The 9749-nt window shown below is 42.7% G+C and overlaps 2 protein-coding genes across 3 annotated transcripts; one reads left to right on the forward strand and one right to left on the reverse strand.

The window, feature by feature from the left end:
- Positions 1-1636: 1636 nt before the first annotated feature.
- avpi1 (arginine vasopressin induced 1) lies at positions 1637-6584 on the reverse strand. 2 transcript variants are annotated; one of them, XM_069658049.1, is made up of 3 exons: positions 6417-6584; positions 4113-4474; positions 1637-4013 (listed from the first exon to the last, which is right to left on the reverse strand). In XM_069658049.1, exons 2-3 carry the CDS (start codon positions 4463-4465, stop codon positions 3773-3775), a joined length of 594 nt encoding a protein of 197 aa, XP_069514150.1. In that variant the 5' UTR covers positions 4466-4474; positions 6417-6584; the 3' UTR covers positions 1637-3772. The 2 variants fall into 2 exon arrangements, with proteins under 2 accessions (XP_069514150.1, XP_069514149.1); XM_069658048.1 differs by having other exon boundaries at positions 4113-4479.
- Positions 6585-7691: 1107 nt separating this feature from the next.
- On the forward strand, positions 7692-9749 carry marveld1 (MARVEL domain containing 1). The gene has a single exon (XM_069658904.1). The coding sequence runs from the start codon at positions 7778-7780 to the stop codon at positions 8276-8278; it is 501 nt and encodes a 166-aa protein (XP_069515005.1). The 5' UTR covers positions 7692-7777; the 3' UTR covers positions 8279-9749.

Genomic DNA, 9749 nt, shown 5'->3' on the forward strand with positions numbered 1-9749 from the left:
ATTAAGTAACGTTCATATTGCATGTACACGTCAGTCGCTTTTTAGGAACAGTGTTAAAATAAACTATATTCCCGAGGGTTTAGACACTTGCGTCAGAGATGAAAACTCATTAGCCATTACAAGGTAACTGACAGAAATGACAAGTTAAACATGACAGGCTAGAACCAACAAGAAAACCAAATTGTCTATTAATATAAGCCTGCCCATTCGGCTCATGATGATATACTCTGAATTTTAAAAGTTCTCTGGAGCAAAATTTCAGAAATGCATCACAAGTCTGAACATTACCTGACATTGTGTAGCGTTTTGCTCTCCAATTACAAAACCTTTTGTGCCATCTAGTGGCCGCAAGCTGACTTACATGATTTTATCAATACCGGATACGACCTCTGGAGGGCAGCATTGTTTCTAATAGTGTAATTTCTTCGTTTGCGCGAGAGGAAGCAACACATTTAAGATATACTTTATGTTGTGGGCTGTCAGTTTGAGGCTGAAACAGCTTTTTCACCACAGGCTTGGTGATTTATCTCAGAAGAGCAGCATGTATAACAGGAGGAAATGTGTGATGCTCTTCTATTCATCAAAAACTACTAATTAGCTGCCCTTAAGCAAGGCACTTAGCATCCTACTGGTCCGGTACAGCTGCTCAGTGGGAGATTTTGGCTGAAAGCTGCAGCTCCTGGGTGTCAGTGTGTCTAAACTGTAAATATACAACGTAGGGGGCATTTATAATCCAGCTACAGGAAGGTGATGAATGCTTAACTGGTAACTTACATTTTAATTCCTGGTTCGAACCCCAGAATCCTGGTGTTACGCGCTCCCCCTTCTGCTTTCTTTTCCCTCGGGTGGCTTGATTGCTGTTGGCTCTGCCCCTCCTATATAAGGGAGGTGGGAGCAGGAGCTCTCTCTCCCTGATCCTGCAAGCCTCCACACCATGCTAGTTTAGAACCTAAGTTACTTTGGGTTTTTCTTTTCCTTTTGATGCTGGAGGTCTGGTAGTCTAGTTTTTGCAGCTTCCTTTCCAGTTAAGTTTACTTTACTTTACTTTCTTTTACTAGGTTGGGGGGAGAGCTGGGTCCTACGGCCCATTGTGTGGTTGGCCCAGACTTCCTCACTCCTTTTGTTCTTTTTGGCTGGACCTCCAGACTCCCATAGTTTTGGTAATCATCACAGCATTGTTTCATCGTAAATAAAAACTCTTTATCTTTTTGAAACTTGTACTCGGTTATGGTGTCCTTCTTCATTTGTTACTGGCCACATGGAGAGCCAAACATTTCCTTTGTTGTGGCCGTAACATTGTGGGTCTTTCTGAGTGGAGTTTGCATGTTCTCCCTGTGCATGCGTGTGTACTCCGGCTTCCTCCCACAGTCCAAAGACATGCTCGTTAGGTTATTTGGTGACTCTAAAATTGCCCAGAGGTGTCCGTTTCTATGTGTCAGCCCTATGATTGACTGGCGATCAGTCCAGGGTGTACCCCGCCTCTCAGGCTCCAGCGACCCTGAACAGGATGAGCAGTATAGATAATGGGTGGATGGGAGTTAATAAAGACCTACTTATATACTATTTTGAACTGTAAATATGTTCCACAGGTGTAAAATAGTCAGAAATAAAGACCAAAAATACAAAGAGACTTGTTTCTTTATTAGAAGAAATCTAAAAATTACACATCAAACAGTATTATCAAAAAACTTCATAAAGTTTCCAGCAATATGATAAAGTTGGTAACACAGTATTTCATAGGCTTCAAACATTTGAACATTTGAACATGACGGTTTCAAGTTTTTCCTTCCCTGCAGTGAGAGGTTCATTGAGAGTTTGGCCTTGCAGCTATTATTATTATTTATGATTATTTTTTGGTCTCTAGGCAGACTTGACGACATGACGCTTCGCTTTGACTAACAACAAACCAGTCAGACTGGCTTTAGCTCCTGGCGTAAACGTTGAATCATCTGAATCATTACGTTTGAGTCAACATCTCCAAACGAGCAGTGATGTGTGTGTGTTTGGTATCTTTACAGATCATCACACCTACCACTGACACCATTGCACTCTTCTTTGTAGTGCTTTTTTTATAATACCACACACATAACCAGGGACAACGTGGATAAACAGTTAGTTTGTGCAAATACAAAATAAAGCCAATAAAAACTTACAATGCATTAACTGACAAACACTCTATATGGCTTTCTGAGGTAAAAAAGGTGGATATAACAGCTAAGATCCACTGAACTATGAAGCTACTTCATTCACATCTACGTCCATTATTATCAATATGCATTGGAAGTGTGAGTGGTAGGATGGATTAAGGAAAAATACATAAGGCAGTTCTTGAGAGGCAACCACGACATACAGTGTCTTGCATAAGTATTCATTCCCCTTTAAAGACCCCCATCTCCATGTGGTGTTTCTCTTGTGCTACAAGACATATCAGGGACAACATCAGCAGTCATCTCCATGGCTGGGCCTGTCTGCTTTTAAACTGCAGTGTACCAAGGACAGGCTGAACAACACGTTTTCAGATTGGCAGGTTTGAGACGTCACAAACCTAAGGAGCCAATCCCGTTAATGGACGTGGTGACGCTATGCATATCATTATGTGCAACCTGTGGCAGTGGGAGAGGGGGAATATTACTCTGTATTCGAAATTATTTAACCATAAAAATATGTTAAATTTTGAGTGGTTTGCTGGGCTGCTTTCAGGTAAACGTGTGCATCCAACGAATGTCAGCTTGTTTGTTAAGCCCAAATCAATCTCGGATCCCATCGGCTGTAGTATGAGACAATATAGCCTCTGGGATCACCGGTGAACATGCCGGGCGGTAAGCGATAAACGACTTCCTGTCAAGACTTCCTTTTCCATGTGCTGCATTGTTACAGAAAGAGAAAATGTTTTCTTGTGATTTACTTTAATTAACGGGTCTTACCTTTGCTGAAATTTCAACATCATGATGCAGATTTGTATGAAGTAAAAATTAAGCTTTGTCAGGTCTGTCCTCAAGAGGAGAAGAAAACTTTAAAAATGCTAATTTGTTGAAAGGAGGTCGGATCGATCTGGTGCATTCGAGGAAGTCGGGAAATCTGAACACTGAACGGCTTTTGTGACACAGCGTCAAGGGAATTCATCTCAAGTCGAATTTTAGAACGGATTGTTAGCTGAACTTACATGCAGATGTCTGTTTATAGAGATTAATAAGAAGCTATATCATCGTCATATGGTCCGCCTGTTTTTGCTCTCGGTTCTTCCTGCATACGCTGCAGCCTGCTGATTCGTGCTTGGTCAATATTACTCAGACTACAAGCATAATTCAAATGGAAACCAGCCTACAGATTCTACTGTGTAGACTATTCTACTATGTAGAATCTGTAAATAGAGATTAAGCCCAAATATGTCTTATCGAACTCCTGGTTGTAATGCTGTAGAAAAGTGTAGAAAAATCCAAGGGGGAGCCAATACTTATGCAAAGCACTATAAAGCTGTGATCTAACAGGAGCCAGTCAGAGGTCTGTGCTGCCTATATTATACAGCAGATGGAGATGTGTCTCCTAGCTTTACTGCCACCTAATCAGTGCCATTAGGAGGCCAGCTGTTATGGCTTGTCTGTTGTGTTCTTTGAACCAGCAATACAGTGTCACCTGTAACTGTGAAGGTGTAGGTGGAGCTGATGAGTGAATTCAACCTAGCTTCAGATTTCTGAACACATCAGGGCAGTTTTCAGGAGAGACGTGCAGGCTGTGCAGACTCTCAGACTCTCAGACTTTTGCATCTCAGAGGTCAGTGGAGTATTCTGTGGAGGTATCTCTCTGGGTTGTTCTCGCCTCCTCTCCTCAGTCCCGTGCTGCTTCTAACCGGTCTCTCAGACGTCCCTGCAGGGCCCTGAGTCTCAGTTAGACCCACTCTGGCCCCTGTCGTTCCTACAGAGGAGTGTCGGTGGGGCTCTGGACTGCCGCCTGCCTCTGAATCAGTCTCCTCCACGGTATCCTTCCTCTGGCTGCTCGGCGAGCTCTCCCCAATCCTGAACATGAATATTTTTGTTCAACACATGGATACCAAATGATGAAAAGTCATTATGTTTATTGTTGTGAATGTATATCAGGATGGCAGTTTTTCCTACTTGAGGTGATTGAAGGCTCTGAGCCAGTGTGAGCCCAGCACTTCCCTCCCGTTAGTCCTCAGCCCTCTCCTGTGACCCCGGGCCCTCAGTCCTATCAAAGCCTGAGCTAGTTCCGCCTCGTCCCCGTGGCCCCAAACGAGCTGGGCCCTCTGCTCCGCATCCTGGTCCCCGGCCGCCCTGAACAGTCTCTGTAGCTGCCACAGGTTCACGCTGCTGAAAATATTCCCCGAGCCAGCCTTCCTGCTCCTTCGCTCAGCCAGCCGCCACAGCGAGGAGGGGCCCGCCACCATGGAGGCGGGAGGAGGGGAGGTGGGTCCGGTGTCCATCCGGAGTAAGACGGGAAAGGGTGGCATACACTGGCTCTACACTGGGGAGAAGACGGGGAGAGAGAACACTCATTATGATGTGTTAGAAAAGTGAAAGACACCGATTATATAAAGCAATATCACACTCGAGTTTGTGCTGTTGTACTGATGCGATTCAGTCATAAGATAATCACAGGCGTGCTGATATTCAGTACAACAGCATGACCTCGAATGTCATATTGCTGTTATACAACAGATCTTGAACTGATTATGGAGAAGAAACATTAATTCATGATTTAGCAGACCAGCTATTTTGTATAACGTACACTTATCTGTATGTTATCATTTAACCAGTGAAATAAGAGTCTGTTGAGCGTTTCTTGAAAGTTAAAAGTCCCAGTGCTGTTATACTCTATATCAGCACTCATGGAACGCCTCTCATCCTATCAGATTACTTGGCCTGAACTAGCTGTTGTATAATTGACAACAAAACAGAACACACCATATAAAGTAACCAAGCACAGACGGCGTCACACCTGTAGCCAAGACGCTAACGGTCAGCTTCACCTCCTCTGCTCTGATTCTTTAATCCTTCTTTAGGAAGTGTGTGACGAGTCTGGGCCTTAAAGCCCATTAAAGTGCAGATGGCAACTTTATCTGTCTTTACTCACATATGGTTTTTAAGTGGGGCACCAACAGATCAGTATTAACTGGGTGACAAAGATCAGGAACTGCATGTGTGTCAGCAGCATTTCAACTGAAACAACCCTCCTTCTGTCTGCCAAATAATCTTAAGGTCCAGATCATCTGCAGATCATCTCACAGATGGAGGAGTTCAGATAATTTTGTCTTCTATTCCAATAGTCAATTTAGGATTACATTTTCAGATCTCTTCTAGTGTGGCTTCATGTTTGAAGTTCTTTCTGCTCCCAGAGGTCCAAATCTCTTACTTTCCTCATTACACATTAACCATTGAGTTTTTGTAAGTGTTCTGTTGAGACATGGATAGACTCCAGTGCTATGTGAATACACTTTAAACATAATTTATCAGAACAGGCTTTATCTTAACAATACATCACACATAATACAAGGGTTTTCCCCAGAAGAGTAAAGGTCCTATGGTGAGCAATTTTTGATGACATTTCAAATGCTAAAAGCTGACTGGGGATCTGAAAAAACGACTTCCTAATAAAACTAACAGATACAGTAGAGTATTACAATAAATCTGAGGATGTAAAGTCAATGTGCTTTCAACAACAGCCAAATAAATTAAATTAAAGTACACAAAAGTAATATTTTTGCAGTCTAGACTAAAACAAATCTGATTAGCTTCTTTTCTTGGAACACTTGGCACAGTTTTTTTTTGGCTCTTTCCTTATCTGTGTTACTGAGTGTTTGGCAGGTGAGCTCTTACACCATTACATCTTTGTTCCTAACCCAGCCAACACACAGTTTCTCTAGTTTAAAAACATCTTATGTACATTTATTATTTAAACCTCCAAACCATAGGAACGGTGAGGGGTCAACTTGGCTTGCAACACACTGGGGGGAAGGGATTAAAAATTTACAAATGTTGTGTGTACACGTCCTGAACATTAGGAGGGTTATTTAAGGACGTTACAGTTGTTTTTCGTGCGGGTTATAATGAATATGGGACACAGCTGTATGCAGAGACACACTTGCACAAGAAAGTAGGTTAGCATTGACCAAAACGTCACAGGCGTCACCATTTACGTCCTCCCACCAGATTGTTTACAGTCTACTGTTTTCTGTTTACATAACGGCTCACTGGTGAAAAAAAGTTTTTTCTAAATAACAGAGAGAAAATGGGGTATAAATCATCTTTGAAATACTCCTGGTCCTTACACTTAAGATAAAATACGACTGATGACTTACTGTACCGTCTAGTCAATGCTGGCTTTCATTAGCCTGTGGGAAAAAGGCAGTAAACACGAATCCCGGGAGAGTCATGTGAGAAATGAAAGGACAATGTGCTTACCAGAAGATTTGCAGATATATTCAGGACACTTTCGCTCCGACAGCATCTCCCTCTGCGTTGCTCCTTTTCAATGAAATCCACCACAATGGCTCAAACGTCGCAGGAAAACTGTGTTTATCCAGTCTCACCTGCAGTACATTTCTGTCCTTGAGCCGCCTGTCAATCACAAATCAATGTCATCAAGAGGACCAATGAGAGAAGAGAGATTTTCAGACCCCTCCTGTTAGAACCGGGAAGGAGCTTTATCTCGACCTATCGCGTTTTTCGGGGAAGGAACCAGGGGCGTCTGGTTGGCTCCGCCCCTCTGGCCACGTAGGGTGTGTGTGCTCTGAAATCCATTGACGTCAATGAGCCCGGCTGGCACGAGAAGCGTCTGTCAATTATGTGAGAGGGAAGTAACATGTGAGCATCCTGCGCAGGACACGCACACAGGATGACGCAGGGGCTCTTAAACATTAATATGAAAAGAACTTACTTATATTATTTCACACTGTTTCTTGTTTACGCTTGATTTTCAGCGGAACCGTGCGAATCAATATATATATGTGTATGTACGTGCTGTATTTATGTTTTTTTTTACACCCCTACCTCCTTTTTTCTTTCTATTTATTAAAAAATAATAATAATTATGTTTTTTAAATACATTTTAAAAACATTTTTTAAATATCTAAAAATCAGAGGTTTCAGGAAATAACAATCTCCTGACATCTTTAAAAACCAACAATTAAGGTGCTGAGTTTGATCATTATTTACACAAAAATTAAAAGACGTTTCAGTGTCTGTAAACTTGGTGATTAAGGCAAAATGTATGTGCTTTCTTAGCTTTGTTTGAGATGCAATACTTGTGCGTAAAAGCAAAGGCCTTTTCCAGGTTATGTTGTCAATCTAAACTTCCAGAAAAACTTGCATCATCCCACTTCCGTCCAAAAATACAGGAGGAGAAAGGTCACTCATCCCGAGGGAAACTCCTCCATATGGAAACACATCAGAGGATGAATGGCCATGGATGAATCCAGCAGTCCGGCTGAGGAGGAGGAGGAGGCTTTGAATTACGGGCCGCCCCCTCTCCATCACCCAGCCCCCCAACACAGACGCTACATTCAACAGAGGAAACGGAAAAGACGAAACATACAAGAAGCTTTTTCATTTCAAAACCCCGGGGCTGTGGAAAGAACAGAGAGTTCCTTTTTTATCCCTAAACTTGTGCACTTTTGGCTCCATCGTTTCACCACTAAACCCGGACTTCCTCCCCCGTTATTTCCACGCTTTGCCCCTGTTTTCCCCAGCTGTTTGCAGCTGGCACAAAGCACCCGCCCTGTTTGGGGGAAAAAGGCACCGAGAGTGACCGGAGGAGGAGAGAGATGGCACCCCAACTTCCCCAGACGCCGCAGGTGAGGACGAATATCCTGAAGTTCCTAAAGATTTTTATGGGAATCATCCGGATCCTCCAGATTGTGTTCGGAGCCGGACTGTGGGTGACCATCGCCGCCAACAAATACGAAGGATCCATCCACTTTGTCCTGTTCGTCGCGGTCCTCTTCTGGCTCCTCACCCTCGCCCTCTTCTTCCTCACCCTCCTGGACAAGCAGGACCTGGTCCCACTGCTGGGTGGGGAGCGCTGGTTGTGCACCAACCTGGCGCACGACGTGGCCGCCGTCGCGCTCTACGTGCCGGCCATCGGGGTCATGATCTACAAGACGAACCGCAACTCGTACTGCAACCTGGAGCAGTACACGCACATGTGTCTGTACAAGGTCTACCTGACGGCCGCCGTGTTCGCATGCCTCTGCTGCCTGGTTTACCTGCTGTCTGTTATTTATGGGGCGTGCAGGAAGTGTAGGGGGGAACAGACGGTCATCTGATGAGACTGAGGACAACAGGAAGGGGGAGGGAGGAGGGGGGGCATCCACAGCAAGATGAGGAATAGTTAACTTCACTGTAATTTAACTCAACAGGTTTATCTATATTGTCTCCAGCTTTCCACATTGTTGCTGAGGAAAAACTAACTAATATCACTCTGTGGCCTTACTGGCAGCGTATTTAAAGGGATGCTGACATGAAAGTACCACAGCAGAGCAAAGGTAAAAGTGACTTGTGTTTTTACTAGTTGTGTTTAAAGTCAAGCCTCAACCTTCCCAGTAGTTTCCCCATTTCAATATTCGAGTGTGGACTTATTATAACATGCTAACAGTAGGCCTATATGATGTGTAAAGTTTACAGTGCAATGCTACTTCTGTAGATTTGTATTGTAGAGTTGTTGCTATTCTAGTATTGGCCTCCAATACTGCCGATAATGCAGATAATCAGATATCAGCATGTACACCAGTCCATGCACCGATCCGATTCCATGATTTACTAGCTTTAAAATCAGCAGGTTTCAAGTAGATTATCATGTTATGGTAACAAACAACAACTTTGTGTTGCTAGCACAGAGTGTAATGTAAGTCAAAGTTAGTAAAATGTCAGTGTTTTTGCACCAATAATCCCACTCGTATCACACGGGTACTCAATTTTGGACGATACTCAATCAAGGTATCGGAATTGGAAGAAACGGTATCAAAACATCACTATTGCTGACATTAAAATAGCAAAGCAAATCCTGGTTTTAAGGCTTAAAGTTGTCCTGATAGTAAATCTGTCTGAGTTTGTGTTTTAGGGCAACGTATTGATCCCATTCATGACGGCACAGGCGACTTCTTTTTGTCGAGTTGTAAATTAAGCAAGACCTCCAACCCTCAAGTTGTATCCTAATAATTTAATGTCATTTCCCCTTTAAAAAGCCTGATAATATATCTGTGTGGATTTTTTAAAAATGTGTTAAACTTTTATAACATATTACGTTTACAGTACGATGCTACTTAACATTCATTTTGTTGATTTGTGTTGGTAACTGTTCATCTAAAACCTCTCACAGGATCACGTCAGCTGTTTTTTCAAGCAAAGGATTCTTCTCATCATTTTTAAAAAGTATATATTTTTACGTATTTACATGTTTTTGTATGACAGCAAACTACACTTAACAGCTCCGGAGCAGGATGGACTAAAAACACCCCGCTCTGTTTTGTTCTGTTTACCTGAAATGGTGCAAAAAAAAAGTCTTATCAGTGCCTTCTGTCAGAGTGCTGTTTACTCTTTAAGGTGGTTTGGATGGATGTGATTGGTGCTACAATGTGTATGCTGAACAAAAATACTCCTTAAGTGTTCATTATGTAAAACCAAAGTGCAAGAATAAAGACCAGAAATCGAGACACTGAGACGTTTCTTGGGACAAAAGGCTCTGTTTGTAAAATGCTTTGTTACTTTTGTTTGAGTTGAATAAATTTAGAGAGCGTG

Source organism: Semicossyphus pulcher, unplaced genomic scaffold (genome assembly GCF_022749685.1).
Source record: "Semicossyphus pulcher isolate SPU_LCO1_2020_fin unplaced genomic scaffold, fSemPul1.0.p SCAF_12, whole genome shotgun sequence".
NCBI lineage: Eukaryota > Metazoa > Chordata > Actinopteri > Labriformes > Labridae > Semicossyphus > Semicossyphus pulcher.